General features: G+C 43.2%; 2 protein-coding genes across 2 annotated transcripts in view; both read left to right on the forward strand.

Annotated features, from left to right (window-relative positions):
- hivep1 (HIVEP zinc finger 1) overlaps positions 1-17,235 on the forward strand; it is a 49,089-nt gene extending 31,854 nt beyond the window's left edge. The window contains exons 3-9 of the mRNA XM_083775453.1: positions 3,341-3,394; positions 6,294-12,049; positions 12,181-12,311; positions 12,463-12,638; positions 13,284-13,385; positions 14,119-14,651; positions 15,384-17,235. Of these exons, the coding sequence (XP_083631579.1) occupies positions 3,341-3,394; positions 6,294-12,049; positions 12,181-12,311; positions 12,463-12,638; positions 13,284-13,385; positions 14,119-14,651; positions 15,384-16,652 (8,021 nt within the window). The 3' untranslated portion in view covers positions 16,653-17,235. The remainder of the gene's footprint in view (positions 1-3,340; positions 3,395-6,293; positions 12,050-12,180; positions 12,312-12,462; positions 12,639-13,283; positions 13,386-14,118; positions 14,652-15,383) is intronic.
- Positions 17,236-20,656: 3,421 nt separating this feature from the next.
- edn1 (endothelin 1) lies at positions 20,657-23,715 on the forward strand. Its single transcript, XM_083766608.1, has 5 exons — positions 20,657-20,913; positions 21,193-21,346; positions 21,466-21,612; positions 21,945-22,043; positions 22,679-23,715. Exons 1-5 carry the CDS (start codon positions 20,853-20,855, stop codon positions 22,815-22,817), a joined length of 600 nt encoding a protein of 199 aa, XP_083622734.1. The 5' UTR covers positions 20,657-20,852; the 3' UTR covers positions 22,818-23,715.
- The last annotated feature ends 813 nt before the right edge of the window (positions 23,716-24,528 follow it).

Raw genomic sequence — 24,528 nt, forward strand, 5'->3', positions numbered from 1 at the left:
GGGGTGTAGGATGTTGGTTAAGAAAAGGAGTTAAGAAAAGGATTCTGCACTATCAATCACCCCTCTGCGGCTGATCTTTCTGCCCTGTCTGCTCACTCTTGGTACATAACAGGGCAGCCTAGCTAGCCCTGCTGCACCATTACTACAACAACATCTGGCTGTCAACGGCAATACTCGGCTCACACGTGTGGCATCAAGAATTAAGTGCTCATTTATGATTAGCTGCATTGTTCTCGTGTACAGGGTCTGCTGTTTATCCTACGTTTGCTTGTAATGGTGTAATTAGAAGCAGATGCATTTTTCTTGCAATCTGTAGAAGCATACTGACGGTGCAGTACGTTTTACCTTGAATTGGTCATCTCTCTAATAGTTGGGTATATGGATTGACAGTGTGTGATGCATTAATTATTTAGGAAAACGTTGCAATCGTGAGTTCTTAAAGGGGTTTGGAATGGGGTTTGAAAGAGCCTGGTAATCATTTAGCCATTTAATAGATTGAATTGGTATTAGCGCCATTTAAACCATTTCAACACACTTGTTTTATGTAGTGCTTGTGCGAAATTAAAGTTTTCTTTATTTAGTTTCAGACCGCAATTGTGAGAAGTCAAGTTGTTGGCAAACGTTTAAGCAAAGCTTCATGAGTTCATTGCTCTCCAACTGTGTTTTCTCTCTTTGCTATTGCATTCCATGGTCACTGAGTATATTCCTAACTGAACTCTGGTTTTCATCACAGGCTGCACACAACATTTATTTACATTCCCTTTATTGTTTCCCCTGGGTACAGGACAACTACATGCATTCAAGCTTGTGTTATAAATGTCTCTGTGCCTGCGGTGAAATATGTAGCTGTCACCCTGACCACCTCAGACAGCACATCATAAAAGACCTTCTTCTAAACGCTGGCCAGAATCCTTTCATAACCGTTGTACAGTAATAACAGCAGCAACCCCTCCGGCCGTAATGAGGGAAATATGAACAACCCTGTAATCATTCCCTGCTGTCTTCCTAACTCCGCCATTCTGATGGAACGCTTTCAGATTTTACCAAGGTAAAAGAGCAGAGAGAGGGCCTGCCTCGCCTTATTAAATACAATAACAATAATAATAATATTAACTTTTGCATCATGTGCCTTTCATGTCCTTTTCGGTCTGTTGGTTTCCGCTGTTCCTTGTTGCCCTATGGCTCAGAGCTGGCTGTACATTCAAAATGTGAGCATAGTGGTGCTGACTTTAATGGTTGTCTTTCAGCACAAAGAGGTCCCGTTTGTGGTTTATTATGTAATGGGCGAAACCTGATGTATAGCTTACACAGCGCTCTCCCACCATACATAGCCACTAATAAGATTTTTGTTGGGTAGTAATCACTTTCCAGTGCATGCCAGTGTGGTCTCTAATACAAGACATATGCACAGACGTGTGTAAACAATAAAGCATACACAAGTGAAAACCAATCGCCCAGAGCTCCTAACCACTGAAAAAGCATTTATTATCTCCAATTGGGCTGCAATAACATAATCTAGTAGTGTATACTTAACATGAGGAAGAAGCCGTGACTCTGAATCTGATGCACTGTAGTAGAGGTATATGGCGGCTGAGCATTTGAGGAGGTGGGGGGTATGCATGGTGCAGGCCACTGGAATATGCTCAGATACACTCTCAAGGTTACTGATACTTTCTTTTTTGGCCTCATACCAAGCCAATATCTTTGCCAGGAATACACAGCCTGCACCATTCCTCTGTCGGAGGGTGAGTTCAGTTCATATGGTCATTTATATGCAAACATACTGTACACGAGCACAGCATAACATGCTGTCAAATGACATACAGAGAGATGTCTCTCTCAGTTCTGTGTATCACTTCTCCCTGCGTCTATCTCCTCTCTCTCTCTCTTTCACATACACACAGACTTTGCCCACTCCCCCCGTGTGTCTTGGTCGCTGTGTTTCTGCAGGGAAGGGCGCCTTTGTTTTTCTCCACAGCAGCGCAGGGGTGGGGACGCGTTATGTAATCTGTGGCGTGTGCCTCTCGATAGTGAGAGAGATGGAGCAGGGTGTGACTATAGTAACACACACTCTGGATGACATAATCCACTGACCCCATCCATAGCCTGCTTGGGTTCCCCCCCCCCCCCCCCCCATCCATCCTCTCTGGAGTGGCCTATTCCCGGCAGCAAGCTGCCATTTGGAAACCACAGAAGAACATCCTCTTTCACCCTCAATTTGCATTTGTGCAATCTAGGACAAAATTGTTACCACAGGTCCTTGAGGCTCCGTTTTTGTTGCTGTTATGTGTAGGGCACAGAAATGGGTTTTGTTTTGTTTCCATGGGCAGAGGAGACGGAAACAAAGTACAGCACTGTAACGTACAGTATCTGTGTTAAGTCAAATTCATACTTCAACATGCAATGGTGTTCCTCAAGCAACACCGTTACCGGCATGTTTCTCCATGCTTACGTACATGTTTGCTTGAGTTTGATGTGCATGTTGATGCACTGGTGTGTTAACATGTAGTATGTACACGTGCATTTGTTTGTATTTACCTGTGTGCATCTAAACAAGCACAAGTCCCTCTTGCCTCCTCCCACGGCCAGCCGCTCTGCAGGAGCGCTGCAAAGCGGAGCCATTTACTCGCCCCTCTCCCGATCTCCCCTCTCTTATCCGATGCACGTCATATACCTCATGCGGGCCACATTATGCCTGCTTATAGAATTAAAATTGATTACAGCAGCACACGGCCAGCGCCAGTGTCTCCTCCCACATATCCATATGGCACGTAATGAAACAGGTTCCTCACCTGCTAGATTCTACGTCGTGCAGTATTAAAAGGCTTGAATGGACTGAACTGATCTCTCCCAAGGGTTGCAAGCAGCATTTAAATATGTAAATCGATCTGTGGGTGAGCACTGAGCCAGCTTAGTAATAAGGAGACGGCGAACACTGTATTGACTTGTTTACCGAGTGACCTGTGTACTATTTATTACCATCCATTCCATACTCAAGCTATAAGCATGTTTGTCCGTGCGGCGTGCGCACAGTCCGCACACATGTCACTGCGTGCTTGCAAGACTGCGTGTTTGTGTGTGCATGCTTGCGGATGCACTGAGAAGTGCCCTGTTCATAATTATGGTAGTTTCCATAATGCTCCGGTGTACTCCCTTTGCCATGGAAGAACGTCTGTTTTTCATTAGACAAACCTTCATCCTGCTGCCTGCAACAGTGTGGGAAGCATCCACCAGTATCATTAGTTACATTCTGTGCTCACTGCCTTCGATACGGGGCGCCCATCTCTTCACATCTGCTGTGCTCACTGTGCTCAAAATGCTATCTCTCCCTGTGTTGCAGATAAAATCGAGGAGGCACAGAAAGAACTCAAAGATCCCATAGGCACACAGAAAGGTAAGATGCCTTCTGATAAAGATCAAAATGAGCAAGATTTTCAAAAGAGGAAATGGGAATGCTTTCACTTTGTGTTCTTTATGGGAGATGTCTTATTTTGAAAAGTTAAATTTGACTTTTTGCGTTAATCATACAGCAATTGTGTTTCTAAGCTCTGTATTATAAAATGTGCCATTCATTCAGCACTCACAGACAAAAATAAGCTTGTTTTGTGTTAGTAGTCCAATAGTATGTGTATATTTATATATTGTATATCTATAGTGTTATATGTATTTATCTAGTGTTTTGTTTTTACCCTCTAGTTTTTTTTCCCTCCTTTTTTAAAAGGTATTTTATATGTTTTTATTTCGCCCTATACACATTTTCAAGTAAGAGTTTCTATAGCAAAGAGTTTACTAGTCTTGTTTTGTTACTAGGCTACGAGTAGTACTGTAGCAGATGCCACTGCACAAACCTAATACTCTGCAGCAGTGCTTCCTGTTTCAACATAGTCCTTTAGCACATCTGTATTGGATCTATTTGTGGATCTATTTAGGAAATAATAGTTTTTATTTGGTTCCTGCATTTAGATTTTAGATCGGTAATGATCCAAAACAATTGCATATTTGGTTTATGCAATTGTATTTGTGATTACCCAATGTTCTATCTTGTGACACATCTTGAAATTAAAAGTAGAAATGCATGACTAGATTCTGTCTAGAGATGTCTTAAGACAGCCATCCATCAGTTTTTGCATAACAAACATTTACATTTTTAATGTATACATTGCTTTGAAACCATTGTTCTTACAATTGCAATTTGGCTTTTGTGATGTAATTAAATTAAAATAGAATATCTGTTACAATAAGGTTAACTTAAGTGTCAAGCCAAGTTACCATAGTTTTCGGCTAACCTGTTTAAGTTGTCTGTGTTCTTGAGAATGTTTAGTAACTACAGTACAATTAAACAGTTAAACTTAGGTTGTCCTTAGAAGAACTTTATTGTTTGAAAATACACCAAGCTTCTTTGCAGGATGTGCAAGCTTGCAATGAGTCACCCTTTTTCATGAGGCTGGGTGTGGATATGTTAAACGGCAAGGATTAAAACCTGACGGGAATATCTAAATCCCTTTCTCAAAATACTGCTGTTAGTGATGTCACTAACCAAAGGGTAATCCCTGTGACAAGCCACTTTTTAAAACAGTTCATTCCAACAACACCCTGTGTGTACATACATACAATAATTTCGACCACCATGTTGTGATCTGTTCCTACAAAATCCAGGCTCTACAAGATCAAAGGTGAAACCCTTCAACATTATGTTCAGGCTAGGTGTGCAAGCAACAACTAATACATATAATCGATTATAGAAATGAATATATATTTTAATAAAATAATCAAAACGAATCACCACACGCACAACTAGGGTGCTATATATATATATATATATATAATTGAAAACATGAAAATGTCAGTGATGGATTTTAATTCAATTAAAAATGGCTAGTTTCCATCCCTGTAAGTGATTTATGTTTTTCTTCTGTCTAAAGGCATATTTCTGTGCTGTATGATTTGGCTTATTTCGGGACTACCATGGTTTGTCTGCAGAACATGTTATGTTGGTTACAGGCTATTTTAAAAGCTCTTTGGCTGCATGTTTGTGTGGAGAATGGGATTAGCCCAACTTATGTAAAGACTAGGCGTTCCTAAGTCTTAGTCTAATTATGCCAGAAACCAGAAGGAATCCTGACCTCATCTTGGGAAATACCTACTGTACAAAAGCCAGGAAACTGTGACAGGGCAATGGTAAACTTATGCAACTAGTTCTTTAAACCACATTCTGAAAACGGCCATTGTATGGCCAATATGAAAAAAGAAAAATATGGGCCACCCTGTTTTGGGTGCGCCTGTTCAACAACAGTGGAGCTTTATTGTTGGATTGCTGTGGTGACAGCATGAAGACTCACAGTCAAAGCCTTGGGGCTACTGTAGATGATTGCTTGTGCTATCAACTTCAGGTGGTACTATTTTAGTTTGAATTAGACACATTGTATAAAGTATAAAGTGTGTGTGTGTGTGTGCGTGTGCGTGTGCGTGTGCGTGTGCGTGTGTGTGTGCGTGTGTGTGTGTGTGTGTGTGACATGTCACTCAATATGTATTTTCAATAGTTTATTTATTGAATTGTTACTGTACATGTATTATAATATAACAATTCTATTTATCTACCACAAATCGAGAAAAGTGAGAAATATATTATAGATATTCTAGAGTCAATAATTTGAACAGAACAATGTACAAATTCTAATTGTACCAAAAGGCCTATATAGAATATTGGTGCTGAATCAGACAAATACAAAAGTATAACTAGCAAGCCTAATTTGTGATTTCAGTGGATCAGGTTGTAGGAATATAGATAATATTCAATGAACATAATGCCATATATAATTTATGCACACAAATAAATTATACAGTATGGACTGACATTTCGCTCACTATGCCAACAAAATGTACTTCTTCTTTCTTTTGAGGGGCACTAGCCCCTGCTATATCCAGCATTTGGTGTGTGTGTGTGTGTGTGTGTGTGTGTGTGTGTGTGTGTGTGTGTGTGTGTGTGCAGAGAAATTAGGTCAAAATTCTGCTAAATATGACGTAAAATCGTAAATTAAACATCAAAACATTAAACGGCGTTGACATTGAAGGGAAAGTTTACGTCATATGTAAACAAGCAAATCAGCTGACCAATCACAGGCAACAGGCATTCTGATTGGAGAGTATGAGATGGTGCATGATGTTAAGAGCGCCCCTCACTTCACACGGGTGTGATTTTTTTTTTTTTACTTCTAGATGATATACAGATATACATGGGTATTTAATAAACGGCAACAGCCTATGAATTCATGCTTATGCCTTTATGTCCACAGGGATACCCGAGGCCAGTGTCAGAAATGCAGAAAACATAAAAGGCCTGAAGAGGAAAAAGGTTGTAGGGGAGAATCAGCTCAAGAAAATTCCCAAATCTCCAGTGAAGAAACCCCTGCAGTCCAAGACAACGACTCTCCACAGAGCACCATCCGACCAAACTGAACCTTCCAGCTCCTCCTATCCCAACAGCCCCACTCACAACCCCACTGGGTCACCCAGTGGAAGCACAAATCCTGAATATGCCCAGCCAGTTGCAGCATCCCCTGAGGATGGAGCATCCTCCACTGACCACGAAGAGCTGAAGCAGGGGGAAGCTTCCTCTTCGAAGCCACAGTCTCTTGGACCCAGCGGTGGAAAAGAGTCCTCTGCACCTGCAGTTGCAGTGTCTCAGTCCAAGGATAGTAAGAGCTGTGGCGGCAGTTTTGAAGGGGATTCTTACCACACGACTGCACCCCTCGAGGTCCTGCTAAAGGCCATGGAGCCAGACTTCAGCACGCTGGCTGAAAGGAAAAACTCCTTCCAAGTTTCCATTGGAAGGCCTACCCCAGCACTCACTGCCCAGTCTAGTGGTGAAATAAAGCCAATGTCATCAGTAAGTTTTGGTCTCCAAGGTCAACCGCCCCATATGCAGACTTACTATGTAGACAAACAAGGGAACTTTATTGGCATAGCAGCACCACTACAGGGTAATTTACAGATGTCTACCCCAGCTACTGCACAACATTTCATACCCGTTGCTGCCAATCAAGAAAAACCTGGTTTACGTGTGAGCTTTAGCACTGGACCAGCCACCATAACTCATGCTCCTGTTCCCTCATGCTCCAATGCCTTGCCTCAAAGCCAGCCACCTGTGGTTCATACGTGCCAGTCCCTCTCAGCCAGTGTCCCCAGTACCATCCAAGTCCCTGTCACACCTGGCTGCAACCAAGTTCAGATGGCCTCTGTTATGAATTTTAGTCCTGAGCAGACAGCTAAGGATCAGAAGCCGAAGAAGCAGGGGAAATATGTTTGTGAATACTGCAATCGAGCATGTGCAAAACCCAGTGTGCTGCTCAAGCACATACGGTCTCACACAGGAGAGAGACCCTACCCATGTGTTACATGTGGCTTCTCATTCAAGACCAAGAGCAACTTGTACAAGCATAAGAAATCTCACGCTCATGCTATAAAACTTGGCCTTGTTGCACGTTCTGAATCTGGAGGAGGCTCACTCTCCCAAGAATCTGATAAAGCCCTTGGAACACAATCAGATGTAGAGGAGAGTGGGGACAGTGATGGAGAAAGCAGCACTGCAGATGTGGACCATGACTCCTCACACAGCAGTAACACAGCTTTTTCAGAGAGTAGTTTGCAAAGTGTAGGCACAACACAAGCAAGCCACGGCGAAGCCGACTCAGCATCTGTCTTAGAGTCAGTCAAACTGTCCTCCAGTCAGAGGGGTTATGAGCCCAAAGTGACAGCTGCACTTCCAAAAGTCGTTGTTTATCCAGTGAATGTATCCCCTCTGAGAGCTGATAGCCCGATAGTCACTGATGCTGCACCGGAGCAAGCTGCTGTGCAGCGCAGAGAGTTCCAGTCTGCCCATCTGAGATCCAGCATCACCGTACTCTCATCCTTGAAAGAGGTGGACTGCTCCAATCCCTCTCTGGACATTGTAAGTGAGGATGAGGACCAACAGTGCAGGTCTCCACTCTTAAGTGGACATGCTCAACTTCAGCGACAACAAGCAACAGACTTTTCTCAACAGCAGCAGGCCAAGTGCCTGCTTAGTCCCCGCAGTTTAGGAAGCACAGACTCTGGCTACTTCTCACGCTCTGAAAGCGCTGATCAGGCCATGAGCCCCCCAAGTCCATTTGTAAAGCTAACCCCCCCAATGGACATGGACGTTTCCAAGACCAATCTCCCCCCTGTGGTTGCAACAGTAATGTATGTAGCAGCAGAGGAAAAACCAAGAGCCACACTAGGGCAAATGCGCCCTCCACTGGAAACAAAAGCACTCTCCCTGGAGGAAAGGATTTCAAAGTTGATATCTGACAATGAGGCAGTAGTTGACAACAAGCAGCTAGATAGTGTCAAACCAAGACGGACATCTCTTTCAAGGCGAGGTAGCATAGACTCTCCTAAATCGTACATATTTAAAGACTCTTTTCAGTTTGACCTCAAACCAATGATGGGAAGAAGGTCAAGTTCAAGCTCAGACATACCCAAGTCGCCATTCACCCCCACAGATAAATCAAAGCCAGTATTTCTACTCTCTGTACCTCCTCAATATCCACCGATGGATTGTTTGCCAATAACAAGGAGTAACTCAATGCCTACAACACCAGGACACTCTGCTCTTCCTATAAACGTTGCCCCTCAACCTCACCCTTTGCGAATCTGTCAATCATTTGATGATAAAATCGGTTCTTTGAATGACGATGTATTTTCATCAGCCCCATCTACCCCAAATCCAGCTATACATTCTCGTACTTTGGTGAGGCAAGCAGCAGTAGAGGATTTTTCCACAAATGAGGGGCATGGACTACACACTGTCCGCTCCATGGATGAAGGCTGTCTTGGTCCTAGTATTTCCACAGAGATGATGCAAAGAAGCAGATCTTTTGAGCACAGCCAGGACAGAAACAGGAAATTGCAGCAGAATAAAGGCACAATGTATGAGTGTGAGACTTGTCGAAACCGGTACAGAAAGCTAGAGAATTTTGAAAATCACAAGAAATTCTATTGCTCCGAGCTTCATGGTCCAAAAAACAAGCCAGTAGCTGTGAAGGAGACCGAGCATGATGTTTTCCAGGTTAGCACACAGCATCCCATACTCCTACGATCAACAGGCATCTCGGGGATAATGGATCAACAACAGTCAATTCGAAAGAGAAGGAAAATGAAGAGTGTTGGAGATGATGAAGACCAATCTCCCACCGACATCATTCCCCCATGCTCCGTCAGCTTGGATTCATATCAGCTTCCAGCAGCCATGGCGGTGGTGCTGGACATCCAGCCCAAGAACAGTCCAACGCATCTACCTCAGATCCAGCTCGTAGCAAGAGGTACAGATACATCAGAGTCCAGACTGTCGCCAATACGAGAGGCCCAGATCAGTACTTCTACTAAGGAGAGAGGGGATCTGCAGAGGCAAGGCAGTGGTACATCGGTCATTAGACACACCAACTCTCTCAGCAGACCCAATTCTTTTGAGACAGCAGAATCTTTTGACAGGGCTTCTCCTGTCGACAGCATGGAGAAAGATGTCCAGAGCAAGATCAAAGCAGAGACTACAGCAAATATTTCAATTGAGAGTTACCATGAACAGATGTCTATACCTAAGGGTGCTGACTATGGAAAACAAGGTATGCAACATTGTGTTGCTGCTGTGGAAGCATCGGCGAGTGAGACCTCTACCCCAGTCCACCAGTCACGACTGGTCCGCCAGAACAACATTCAGGTCCCTGAAATTCTGGTCACAGAGGAGCCTGACAGAGAACATGAGGTACAGAGTACTGAGGTAGTAGATAAACCCACAGATTCATTCAGCTGGCCTCAGAGGAGCGAGAGCTTGTCCAAGCTGCCAGCAGAGAAACTTCCTCCAAAAAAGAAGAGAATTCGTCTCGCTCAAATGGACCACTCCTCTGGTGAATCTAGTTTAGAGTCCAGCCTCTCTCGAAGCCTCAGCAGGGACAGTAGCCTCTCTCGGTGCTCCAGTGTTTCAGCCTCTTTTGAGAGAGATGAGCCATCCAGATCAGAGAGTCCCTCTAGGGGGGACTCTGTCAGCAAAAGCACAGAGCCTCAAGGGATACCAACAGCCTTCAACACACTCGGGGTACCAGGGATGATGAGGCGGGCCGCCTCTGAACAGATAAGCTGCACTCAGCCCTCTGTGGAGATTTCATCTGACTACCGTAGCAAATCATTTGACTGTAGCCATGTATCACCCAGCAGACCCTTGTCCCCTGTAGGGCAGCCTAGAATTGCACAGATCCCTCAAGTAACCCAGGTGCCACTCATTGAAAGGCGCCGGGGGCCATTAGTTCGTCAGATGTCTTTAAAATTAGGTCCAGAAAGTCATCAAAATGTTCGAAAAAATATCATACCACTGGAGAAACTCACCATCACAAATGTAAGCCCCATCTCTCACCATAGACCCCAACAGATTCATTTTGCCAACAAGCCACCCATTCAACCCTTTGTCTTATATTCTGGAGAAACACCCTTGCAGAAGAATGAGCGAATGGTTCAAAGCATTAATTTGGGTAACCCAATGCTGCACGCTCAAGTCCATGGCCTTCCACACCCTTGGCATCAAACATCAAGGGTTCAAACAAGCCAAATGTTACTGCAACCTCTGGGTCAGATCTCTGCCAGTCGAGAAAATGCCCCAAATAAATTATCTGACTCTGATGAAAAGAAATGTTTTGTGCCCAAATACCAACTCCAATATCCTGATCTGGGACCTAGCCAAACATTTTCTTTCTCTAGCACACAGGGATCTCAGATAACCTTGCCAATTTTAACAATACCTATTGCCAATCAGATTTTGAGTGTTTCAAAGCCTTCAGACGTGATCCACAAAGTCTACATTGCTCAACACAGTCATCAGGAAGCCGACATTAAGACACAACCTGTAGGACAACAAAGGGATACCTTAAATCAGAACCAACCAAACATTGCTCCACTGCCCCAGATTTTGATAACCCAAGAGAAGATGAACCCGGCTCCTGTGTCCATTAAAAATAGCCTCTCACCCATTCACAGTGTAGATAGTGATATACAAATTGCACCAAATGTAAATAAGGATAGACTTCCAACTCATATTGTCAGTACTCAGAACCATAGTGGGGAAAGAATTCCCTCTCTTGGGTCTTTACATTGCACACAGAAACTGGCATCGGTAACCTTATGCCCACAGCAGGAGCCAACTGCCTCCAGCAAACGAATGCTGTCGCCTGCTAATAGCTTGGACATATATATGGAAAAACACCAGAAGCGGGCTAAGGATGAACATGGAATAGCCTGTCTCACTGATGGCCGGTCAGTGAACTATCTGAACTCCAAGATGGCAGAAGTGACTCGACAACGAAAATTTACACTTGTCAGGCAAGTTTGCACCACTGAACCCGCAGACAGCCCCATTGAAACCGAGGCCCCGCCATTGCCTCAAGATAAACGAGATGGGGAGAAGGACTCAGAGGCTACTGATGAATGCCCAATACCCATGTCACCTGACAGCACTGGGTTGGATAAAGAACATTCAACTGCAATTCCTCAGGAGACAGGCTCTGTGTCGAACACCAGTCCGGGTAGTCAGAGTGCCTCCATTCCATCTAGTAACAAGTTCAACCTGAAGCCCCATGACAAGACTGAGGAACACAGGTGGTCTTCAGCCAAGTCTCCCATAAGGCCCTCCAGTTTCCAGGGTAGTCAGATGAAACTAACCTCATCTGTGTCTGTCGTCAACACGAGAGACAGCCACCGCTTGTCTTTCCCAAGTCTTAAGACCGCAACCACCTTCACGTGGTGTTTCTTGATGAAGAGGAAGCCTCTCCACGTCCCTCAGATAGACCTAAAGATCTCAGCATACGCCGCCTGGCCGGTCAGCCCCAATAACCCAAATCCCCTCGGACTGCCCACCAAAGTGGTCATGGCTCTCTTTGACTCCAAGCAGAGTTCCAAGAAAATACTCTACACCTCGGCAATAAAAACGAGTGGAAAATCTGACATCCTGTCTTACTCCGGCAAGCTGAAAGACATCATGCCGAGGGTAAGAACAAATTCTAATTCATACACTGTGATAACAGAATGCATATAGTTCAGTCCTAAACACTGATGATGTTATGATAACAATCTGCTTATGTGATGTAATTATAATATTTATTTTCTTCGCATTGCCAGGTGCTAATAACACAAAAGTCTGCAACAGCTGAAAGCAAAATCAAGGGCCAGCCCGAGACACAGCCCAGCAGTGAGTCAGACAAGGATCTATCCAAAACAGAACCAAGACGTGTCAAAATATTTGATGGAGGGTATGAATACAATCTTATAATTACATAATTACTCACATACCAACAACACAGTTGTCAAGTTGTGTATTTGATTTGAAATGCAAAGTTATGTTTATGGTGGGGATGGTTGAGCAATTTTTATTTAACACTAATGGTTCTGTCATCAACGCAGATACAAATCCAACGAGGAATATGTGTATGTGCGTGGCCGTGGCCGTGGTAAATACATCTGTGAAGAGTGTGGGATTCGCTGCAAGAAACCAAGCATGCTACGCAAACACATCCGTACTCACTCTGATGTCCGGCCATATCACTGCACCCACTGCAACTTTTCCTTCAAGACTAAAGGTTAGAGTGCGGAACTGCGGATTTGCTTATTTGGACTTGTCTTGAATAGTAATACATTCTATTACTTTCATAAATGGGTGTCCAATCCATGTATTTTGCACCCTTGGTAAAGAGTAAAAATGTCTAACAAACAATACATGCACTTCTATGCAAAGGTTTTAAATTGTGCCATTTATTCAGAAAAAATGCATCGTTTCGATCAAAGACCTTCTTCAGGCATCTGAAAATTGTTCCATTTAAAATGCATTTGAACATTAACTAGAGCTGCTTGTGAATAGAAATGTATGCCCTTTTTTCTACCAATAATGTGTTTTCCACTCTAGAATACAACTGTGTAAAATACTGTAATTATGCGTGATTAGAATGTCCATGTTCATTGAAATGATATAAATCTTGATAATAACCAGGCATTTTTTATCCGAATAGCTTCTAGTACTGAGAGAGGATGATTCACCATTCGTTCTCAAACTAACCTACCCACGCGCCACTGCAGTGTCAGAGCAACCCACATTCTTTTAAAAATGTCTTCCGTTAGTCACCTGTTACATGCATCCTATCCGAAAGCAGAGTTCTTTTATGTAAACTCCCACCAGGTTTTTGTTCAACCTCCACCCACCCTGAAACATCTCATCTCTCTGGTTGCAGGGAATCTGACCAAACACATGAAGTCCAAGGCGCACAGTAAGAAATGCATGGAGATGGGCATTCCCGAGGGTCTCCTAGACGATCACGACACCGAGGACTCAGGTACAGTGTTTCCCTGTTCGGCTATGAACTGCTGGGAAATACACAGGGGCCATTGTGTGTTGCAAAGCCATACACATTTTATACTCTACATTATTTTCTGTTGGTTCAAAGTAAGATTACCAGTAGAATATTACATGTTGCTTATTTGTTTTGTTCAGAATGTTATAAAATCAAACTGCAAAGATTTTAGTTCGCACCATTACCCAATGGAATCGAGCAACAGGAAAGCCCTTCTTTAAATAGTTCCCCTAATGGCATGTGCTAATGTATGATGCCGATTTTCCCTGCCTGTGCTCTGTAGCTGTGCGGATCAATAGCAGTGCCACAGTCTAATTACAAATTCTAAATGCATCTTCTTCCCCTGTTAACTCTGAGCGCATGTGGGCGGCATGCACAGCATTTAGAGAGGAAATTGCTGCGTCTAATTTTAGAAGAAAAAAAGAGAGTGAGAGAGAGAGAGCGAAGCTGCCTGAAAGCGTTCTGTAGTCCAACTCTCTAAAAGCATGTTTGTTTTTCTCTCTCTTGCCTGTGATGAAGCTTAGGGACTTTATACTGGTCTAGGGTGTGAAACACCACCACTGTGGCGCTGGTAATTCTTCAGTGGTGAATTTAATGAATGAGAAAGTGGTTTAAAAACACTGCCTATGAGCTTATCTTTAATGCATTAGCTCGGATGACTAGTGTTCTTTCTGGAATATACTCAGCATTCCTTCTTTCTACCTGGCAACTGCAGGAGACCGCAGTCAGGTGGGCAGCACTGACCGTCCTGATTCTGATGGCGAGGACTCAGAGGGCGCCGATGACGAGGACAATGATGACAACGAGGAGGAGGAGGAAGACAGTCAGGCAGAGTCTGGCCTGTCCACTAATCCATCTGTGTCAGCAAGCCCCCTGCACTTCCCGTACCACCAGGCAGAGGTACCACCTAGTGCCCTGCTAGCCCAGATGTCCATCAGCTCAGCTCCCCTCCCGGTGTCCCAGCCTCGGAATTTTGACTCCCACACTTCGGACACAGAGTCTGTCCCAATGATGAGCCCCGTGTCCATGAGCAAGGAGATGCCTACCTTAGTGTCCAGTTCCAGTCCTGGCCTACTCCCCAACAACCCCCCACCCCTTCCCCCGACCTCGGATTCCTTCGCATCAGACACAGAGTCAGTGCACATGATGAGTCCTGTATCACCATGCAGGCAGATGTCTATCGACTACCCTGATTTTGACTTTCCCCCTAGTCCCCCAGCACCGGGCAAGGGCTACAAGCTCGGCCAGGTGAGACCCATGCATTCCAACTATCTCTCTCTCTTTGCCCCTCCCTGTCTCCTCTAGTAGTGTCTACCTTCATTTCCTCTCCTGTCCATACCCCTTGCCTTGAGTCATGCATGCAACACACTTCTGCACAGTTTTCAATTTAAAAACTTGATTCTCATAGCATTGAATTTGTAAAGGGTTGTTATGTAATAATAACTAGAACTGTTTCTATCTATAAAAGAAATACAGTTTTATTGATTTAGAATTATTCTGGATCCCTTTTTAGTTTCTCAAAGAAAAATAAATCATCGATATCCGATGAAAAGTAGTCATTACGTCATTTGCTGGGACGGTGCATACGCATCGAATATCGTCCTGGGCGAAACTAGTACTTGCTCGCTCTGCTTGCACAAGTAATACTGGATTTTATTTATAACGCACTTTACATTTGTTTGAATCTCAAAGTGCTACAGTGAGCAAAAAATAAAAACATAAGAAGCATTACACCATTAAAACCATCTAAGAAAAGGGAACACAATTTAAAACAAAATAGCATGCTATAAAAATGCTTTGTTAAAAAGGAAAGTCCTCTCTTAAATGAGTCAACCCACTGTGGTGCTCTCAGGTGGGCGGGGAGGGCATTCCACAGTTCGGGGGCGGCCGAGCAGAAGGCCCGGTTGCCCATGGTGCGGGTTTGAGGTTCCCATGTCATTTCACTTTGAGTTAATGTTTATTATTTAACTTCTATTGCAGGATGGATCCCATGCCGTGCCAACTGTGCCAACGAGTGAGTCTGGCTTCCCAGTAGATCGCAGCACTCAGACCTCTTCCTATGCCCCTCAAGGTGCCATGCACTTTCCTTCCCAGGGCCCAATCCACGCACCTGCACGAGGGGTCCAGACCCACCTGTTCAGCCACCTGCCCCTGCACTCCCAGCAGCCTGCCCAGGGCCTAATCCACGCACCTGCACGAGGGGTCCAGACCCACCTGTTCAGCCACCTGCCCCTGCACTCCCAGCAGCCTGCCCAGGGCTCAATCCACGCACCTGCACGAGGGGTCCAGACCCACCTGTTCAGCCACCTGCCCCTGCACTCCCAGCAGCCTGCTCGCTCCCCATACAGCATGGTCCCAATAGGAGGGATCCAGCTGGTGCCTGCTGGTCTGGCAGCTTACTCCACCTTTGTGCCCTTACAGGCGGGCCCTGTGCAGCTCACTATCCCTGCAGTTAGTGTCATCCACAGGAACACTAGTCCACTGCCAGCTCCAAACACTTTACCCCAGCATGAGAGCTCCCCCACCCAGCCCCTGGTGCTCCAGGAACCCATCAGCAGCATTGTGCCCTGCTTTCCTCTGGGACAGGTCACTGGTCTGCAGGCTCAGACTCTACAGCCAATGGGTCTGGAAACACTCAACCTTATGGGGCTGACCAACACAGGCCTGGCCTCTGCACCGCTGCTGCCCCAGCAGGGGCTCACCCTCAATGCCACATTGGGCCTGCAAGTCCTGGCTGCAAGCCCTACTTCCCAGAGCAGTACCGTCACATATCCACATACCCAAACGCATATCCCTGGTCTGCAGTTCGTCAACATCGCCTTGCCTGCTCTCATTCCTTCCATCAGTCCTCTCCCTGCGCCCTCGGAAAGGCAGGGTAGTCCAGAATCCCCAGCAGCTCCGATGGCCCAGTTGGTGCGAACTGAGCCGGGACCTTCAAGGAGAGACTCATCCTACTCGACACCAACCCCTCAAACAGTCAGCACCACTTCAGAAGTGACATCAGCGGGCGCTAGGCACAGCATAGGAAGTCGTACTCAGCTACCACAGACAGTGGAGAAGGAGGCAAGGGGTAAAACACCACAGCATCCAACACCAGCTCCCTACAGTGGAGCAGACAACCAGTTACTAGCCAGGGGCACCAATGACCATGCCCCTCAAAGGCCACCAGTGCAATCCAGGCAACAGGTTACTGACGATGACAATGAGGCATCCAGCGATGATGAAGACAGACTTGTCATCGCTACATGAAAAGCCCCAATTGGAAAGCTCTTCTTTGTTCTCTTTTTGTAATGCTTGTCACTTTGTAAGACTGAAAAACACTTCTTCGGGGGTTTGTCTCTTTGCAAATCGCCTTTCAAAGCACAGAATCTGACATTCATATTGTATGTGCAATCATATAATGACTGTGTTTATTATGATGACCAATCGTTTTATTTTTACTTTCACGTCAGCTCGAGACAATTTCTTTTTTTTTGTACATGTTGTATAGACACTTGTGCCTTTTTGGAGTTTCTTGTTTAGGAACCTTGTACATAATTCCTTATGAATTCAGTAGTTATTTGTGTTCAAAAGATGGAAGTAGGAGCAGGGAAAACGGATATCAGTTTTATTTTGCAAAATTTGTCGTAAATATTGAAAAATTAATGTTGTACTGGTAAATGTACATTTCTATGGATCTTGGGGCAATGTTTCTGTGTACAGATGTTGTGTTCACCTATTTATTATATTCCATCTAGTGCCCATTATGATTCATAAGTCCATAGGTATGTGCAATATGGTAGCTTTACATTGCGGTATCAATATTATGAACTGTATCAGTAAATCTTTGTTTACAAACATTCAAGCAGAGTCTGTCTTTTCATTTCAAACACTACACACATTCAAACTGAATTTGAATTTGGCATCCAATTATGCCAAGTATTGGCATAGTTTATGTATTTTTATTCAGGTAACAAGACAATCTGTAAATTGATAATAGATGCAGAGACAAATTAAAGTTACTAAATACTGTAATTGCATAGAAGAGTAGCATTAAGACAATCAAGTAAAACAGGTTCACTTTGCTGTGTCCTTTTTGTAATATGGTGGTCAGCTGTTGAGAATGGCCTGATATTTTTCTTACATTTCAAAATATATTTAACAAGCACTGTTTCTTGTCTATTCCACACATTGCTACAATGCCACAAGCCATACATTTAAAATATACAGTAGATTACTTGCTTGGAGTCTGTGGCCCTGTAGAATCTGGACCCATTATATCCTTCTCTGACATAATGCCAAGCCCAAAATGTAGCTTTTTGTTAAAGAAACAGTGAAACTGAATGGAATTTCAGCTGTGGGATGGACCCCGTCCTGAACTATTTCACTAAATGGCTGTCTCTATGATTGACTCAATTACCAGTAATTGCGCTAGCTACACCAGCCAGAAACCACTGGCCCACTAACAACGGCAAATTCCTGGTGTTAAAAATGTAACCAAATATAGTCAGAAGAATTCTTATAATGCATAATATCATGATGTATTTGTTTCCCCAAGTTCCAGCCATATTCTCTGGATGTAGGCCTATTAAGTGTCATCCCAATTCCCTTCCCAGGTACACATTTGTATTTCTGACTGTATATCATATAAACCTCTAAGCAAAACAATTAGACTTAAAGGAAATAAATAAAGGCACCCTATAAAGTTATGCCAGTATTAAATATTATTGTTATGCCATATTAAACAGAAGAGTCACTATGAGGAGTTCTCCAAGAGCTTTGTCCCATCACTGCCTCAATGACTGAACCGAACATTCATTTGAGTGACAGGGCCGACTGTTAGCGGTTTCTCAATGAGGGATGGAACCTCATTCTGATTTTAATTTAGGAAACAAAGGGCTTCATTTAATAAGGGATTGAACATTGAAGCTCTGCGTGAGTGCGAGAACACAACCAGCTTCTGTGAAGGAAACTTACCACACCACTCAATGAGGGAACCAGCAGTGGCTTTCATCCAAGAGCACTAAAATGAAAACCTCCTCATTACACCACTTTAGTGGATAACTCCTCATATCTCTCTTGGGGCGCAGAAATGTCTTGTCTATCACTCCTTGGTGCTGAAACCCTGCGAGGTGCTATGGTGAGCCAACAGAGGCATCTAGAGGTCACTGCCTGTTAATGCAGAAGGTCAAAGCCCTGCAGGCAATGTGGAAAAGCAGTCATTTTTGTTAAAGTAAATAACCCACCAAACAGCATCTGCATCAATGTAAAATTTGTAAGCATAACATATTCCTATAGTCTAATAAATAGTTTAATTATTAGCCTAAATTGCATGCCATGTTATTTGTTATTTCTTGCAGTATGTATGTTGTCATTGGGCCCAGAATTCCCAAAAGCTTCCAAAGCTTTACACGTTATTACGCAGAGCTGCAAAGAGCCAAATCATGACACAAACCATATCTACTAACTATTTTGTGAAGAGGAAATGGCTTAAATCTGTAGCTTGTTGCTTTCCTGCACAGAGAAAAGACAGAGAGAGACCAGATATATTCTCTTATGCTGCCTTGAGCAGTTTGTTCCCCTGTCCAATGGAAACTCTTAACACCAGCCTCTGATTAGGGACCACAGAACGATATCAGGATGCTTTACCTAAGATTTTTCCACTTTATACATGCATGCACACGTGCGCACACAGTCCACACACACACACACACACGCGCGCGCACACACAGTCACAGTGTAGTGGTGGAAAAAGTACTCCGATTTTTTACAAAGCAGCAATACACCCATGTATAAATAATCTTGAAGTAGTAATGGTACAGTATAGCCTACTTATAGATTATGTCAAAGATTTCCATAAATAGCTAATCTACAGGCTTACACATTATACTGTATGAGTTCAGCTTATTGATTATTTTCCAATGACCAAAATATAAAATAGGGCTTAAGTGGTTAATATGTTTTGTAATAATAATCTAAATGATCTAAACTAGTATCTAAAGCTGTCAAATCATTGTAGTGGAGTATAAAGTACATTTGTCTCTGAAGTGTATAGTAGAATATGAGTAGAAGTAGCTTCATCGAAAATGGCAATTCTCAAGTAAAGTAAAAGTACCTCGAAATTGTACTAGAGTAGCCTACAGTACTAGATTAAATGTATACTTCCCCGTAAAACCACCTTCCAACACTAGATTTTTCCACACACACACACACACACACACACACACACACACACACACACACACACACACACAGTCACACACACACACACACACACACACACACACACACACACACACACACACACACACACACACCTACAGGATTACCTACAGCACAGCATCTCTTGAATACATACACCTTCCATGGTGTTATAAAAACTGTTGTTAAAAGATAAAGCGCTTTTGGGAAAGTATTTGGCTGACAATGACTTGTGTAGCCAGTAATTGCATAATTAAACATGATGTATGATACATAATTACTCAAATACTCCTTAATTATCTGTTGCCAGTGAAATGTATTACTGAAGTGAAGCAACAAAGGTACCAGGCACAAATATGATTATACTGTCATCATGGTGCCGTTTGTATAGTAGCCTATTGTAGGGCAGGCCTACTTGCTAAATTGCTATAATGTTGGGTGTAGCCTAATAAGACAGATTCCTTTTTTAAACCATCACATTAAATGACCACATTAAATCTACTGCAGTCTGGATTTCCTAATTCAGGGGTCTAGTAGTGCACTTGATGCAGACCATAATGGACTCAGTGTAGACTACTAATTTCTTAATTTGATGCAATCCAACTGACAAAGCCCAATGCTTAAATGGAAATATATCTGGTAATTAAAAAAATAAGTTAATCAACATTAAACATTGGCCAACGACGCCCCCCAGCCGCATTGTAATTCTTCGATATTTAGGTTAGTTTCCTTTTCAAATGCAACTCCTGCAAGGATCACTCATTATTATGAACCTGCTTGGGATAGTTGTTACTTGCCTGCCATCTGCTGTATGAATGCTGCAATTGCTCGCCTGGGGGAGTCCAATAAGAACTTGGCACAGTCACAGCCACACAGCGTCTGCCCCATCCCTCACTCGGAACCAAGGAATTTCAAAAGTTCTTATCTTGGCTTGCACGTTGCTTATCGGTGACTATTAACAAACAGCATTGTCTGCGAATAAGCCAAAGGCCAGGACTTTATTACACGCGACTGGAGAGGAGGAGGGGACGTGGTAAAGCACTTGTATAAAGTCTTGGGTTGCACATGTGGGGGCCGCACACTGTCAGAAAGACATTTGAGCGGGTGGTGATGTCTTTGCTCTATAGTTAAGCTGTATCTTAAAAGAACGCTCCAGTCAGAGGCATGCACGATTTTTGCTGGGTTTTTAGAACTTTTGAAACACACGGATTATTTCATTTTCTTGCATCAATAATTTGTTTGTAGGAGCTATACTGATTTAAAGGGAAAATGGATTTACGCATTTTATTTCCCATGTTGTCAGTGATGTACTCTGGGATTTTGCACACAGGTAAGATATTTAAAAAAAAAAAACTGTAATTTAAGTAGGCTATTCGACACACTGTCTCTAATTAATACACGACACATTCTATTAAGACTAATTAGCCTAGAACTACAACATACACTATTAAACACTACATTTCTTACCCTGCATGTAACGTCTATTTATAGGCTAAATATCCAACTATATCAAAATATTTTAGCAATGGCGAATTATAGTAGTTTTTAATTTGCAGGCCTACTACATTTGTACTTTTAACAAATACTACATTTCTATTTGTAATCGCAGCCCTATCAGCTCCTGCGGGTGAGACGCCCACTGCCTCCTCCACGGTCACTCCGGTGCACCACACGAGGACCAAACGATGCTCTTGCGCCACGTTCCTTGACAAGGAGTGTGTCTACTTCTGTCACCTGGATATCATATGGGTCAACACGCCAGAGTGAGTGAATAACAATAAAGATAGTTCTTCTACAACTTATACTGGCTCTACGTTGTTCTGCACAATTTCGACTCAAATTGATTCTAATTTGGCTTCTTCTTTTCTCCCACGCACCACAGACGCATCGTCTCCTATGGTCTGGGTAGCGCTCCAAGGAAGAGGCGCGCTGTCAGGACCGAGGTCACCAAGAAGGACCCGCGCTGCAAGTGCGTCCGAGAAAATGACAATGCGTGTGCAAACTTCTGTCAGATGGAAAACCGCCTCAGGTACAGGCTACAGCACTACAGCTTGCGCTGCGTATTATGTAATAACATATCGCACTTTTATCGTAGTTCCAACTTGTCTAAACAATTCATAAGACTGTTCGAGCCATTGCAAAGCAATGTTGTTGCTTCAGTCTGTAACTGATCATGTAGCTGCCCAATAATCCAATCCATCTTTCCATGCTCTCTTTTATGTATAATAAGACATGTTGAAACTAGTTTTGTAACCTTATCTCCTAAATATTTTTTAAACCGCCCAAATATTTTGAAAACATGGGGTAATTAATTGAAAATGTACACCATTCCAATAATATTACTCTATGTCTTGTGCACAGGTATAATATGTCGACAGACAAGGTGATCCTCTCAGCCGAGGGCGATGGCAAGTTGCAGTGCAAACACACGCTGGCAGGCAAAACGAGCAGGATTAAAAGGTAAGACAAACCGCTCAGAGTGATGGTGGCAAATACCACAAGTGTATTTGGAAAATAAATGTACACGATAATTATAACTTCAAGGCACAGGTCTTTAGTGGGCCAAAACATCTCAGAGGCATCATTATGCGTGCATAATGAGCCTGCACAATGTCACTTATAGGCTAGTTGATCGTGTCTTAGGGCTAAGACTTTTTTAGGAATTACATCCCTCAAGCAAAGAATTCTAAATCATCATGAGAAAAAGAAAATAATAATTCTGAGACATTGCTGGGATTTTATGGAATTTCCAAGAATTCCCCTCACAAAAGTGTCAAATTGATGTGGGGTAGTTGAGCCCTACACTGGCACAACTGCTGTCATGTATCATCATGACTTATATGAAACCCACTACCATCTTACAGCGCCAAGTGTCTGCTCTTTCTGACACATTAATAAATGGAAACTTCACATTGCTGTGTGTATCAGGTTAAAACTGTACTGGACCTGATACCTAGCATACCAAGGGTTCTGTCAAAAATGTAATGACTGGCAGCATGTCCACCCAGCTTAGCTTTCCTTCTACACAATCAGGGCCGATCAGTGGTTTGAATTTGAGAATGCTGATTGTCTCTCCTTTCCTCGCTTGTCTACAGGGTGAACGGCAGTGATAAGAGAGCAACGTCAGCTGTAGCACTCAGGACTGTTTTGAAGACTCGCCTGCTGCTGGAGAAGTGGAGGGTGAGGCAGCACCACAGGGCGAGAGCCTGGGAGGGAGAAAGCACAGCCTCCTAAGGAAAATAAGACCGAAAATCTGCACACCTTGCCAGATATAGAGGAACCTCCTCTCCGTACATCTGCCATTACTGAGCCACGTTCTGTGTACAGTGGTCCCTCAGAAAGGCATCCGATGTTGTGCGCAAGGCCGGCAAGCGGGCTCTGCGACAGTGGAAAAAGTCCATCTGCCACTGACCGGACTTGGGTGCTCTCCGTTGGAAATATGAGGGAAAAAGTCAGACCCAATACTGGGAGTTCAAGTGACTTTAATAGAGAGGACTTGACCCCTGTGGACTAAAATGGATCTTCAGTGATCATCTCAGGATAGGAGACATGATCATAAAAAAGGTGTCTAGTCTATCACTCTGATATTGCTCAAAAGACCACCAATGGGACTTCACAACCAATGGCATTGCTTTGCTGAAAATAATAATCCCAGTATTAGTTGTGATTCCAATTTCAAAGTTCAGTTTTTGTCCAATATGCAGTTGGATTCAAAAACCTTAAAGCCTATCCGAGCATAATGATCATGTGCCTTGTGGCACACTGTTCACAGTACAGTACAGTACAGTACAGTACAGTACAGTACAGTACAGTACAGTACAGTACAGTACAGTACAGTACAGTACAGTACAGTACAGTACAGTACAGTACAGTACAGTGTACATTAATGTAGCAGACCATTCCATGTTTAGTCCGTTTTTTGTGACTATGTAATGGTTCTTGGGAGTTTTCTCTACATGTTGAATTGTAAATTAATGTTTCACTAAATATTTAATGTAAATTGTATTTACCTTCTACTTTATTTATTCATGTTACACATTGTACTTTATTGGTCATATTGGTCTATCATATCATGTTTTGTTCATGCTTTGTCATTTCTATGAAATGTTGTGTCAACACATTGCCAAATTATGGCCACATTTTGCAAAAATAAATAGTGACTTACTTATTTAAATCATTTAACGCCATCGTTGATTCTTACAGACCATCCGCTTAATAGACCATTAGCTGAATAGAGAGACATCTCACATCAAAGCACAGTAAAGCAAGACTGTCACACATCCAAAAGAAAGCCAATCTACAAACTCAAACACAACTAAGTAAATCAGGATTAAGTGAGAGTTCACTGTCTTGGAATATAGAAATAAATAAACTACAGCAGTAGTTTGAAAAAGCACAAACCTCCATTGCCAATGTGAACACATTGGTTTACCACAGGCAGGTCAGCTGTGAATAATGGGGGTCATTAATCATAGCCATAAATAAAGTATTTTAAGTTCAGTGTTGAGAGAGAAAGCGAGAGAAACAGTTGTGCAGACCAGAAAGGGTTTATGCTGAAGCCAATCTAAGTGCAATAGAAAACACTAACCTGTCTTTCATCCCTGTGCCAAACCAAAATGTAAACACTGCATTTTCTTCAACAAGCGAAAATAGTGGGGTTGAATGATTATGTTTGCTTCAGTATAGGTGTTTACACTTCCATATTTCAAAGCATCAACCAAGATATTATTCTTATTTTACAATGAAAGGCCTTAATTGTAATGACAAGCAAAACTGTCAAAGTGCCAGTCTGTCCCTTCCAATCCGCAACATCACTTTCTGCTGAAATGACTTGGTGACAAATATTTCAGCGCCAGCCAGCTCCAGTGAAGGCATAGCCCCTCTTTTTAACTGGCCGTTTCTGGCCTTTAGAAACCTGCCTCCCTCCACTCTGAAGGTCATCAAA

The sequence above is a fragment of the Protomyctophum parallelum genome (genome assembly GCF_964188405.1).
Source record: "Protomyctophum parallelum genome assembly, chromosome: 1".
Classification (NCBI taxonomy): domain Eukaryota; kingdom Metazoa; phylum Chordata; class Actinopteri; order Myctophiformes; family Myctophidae; genus Protomyctophum; species Protomyctophum parallelum.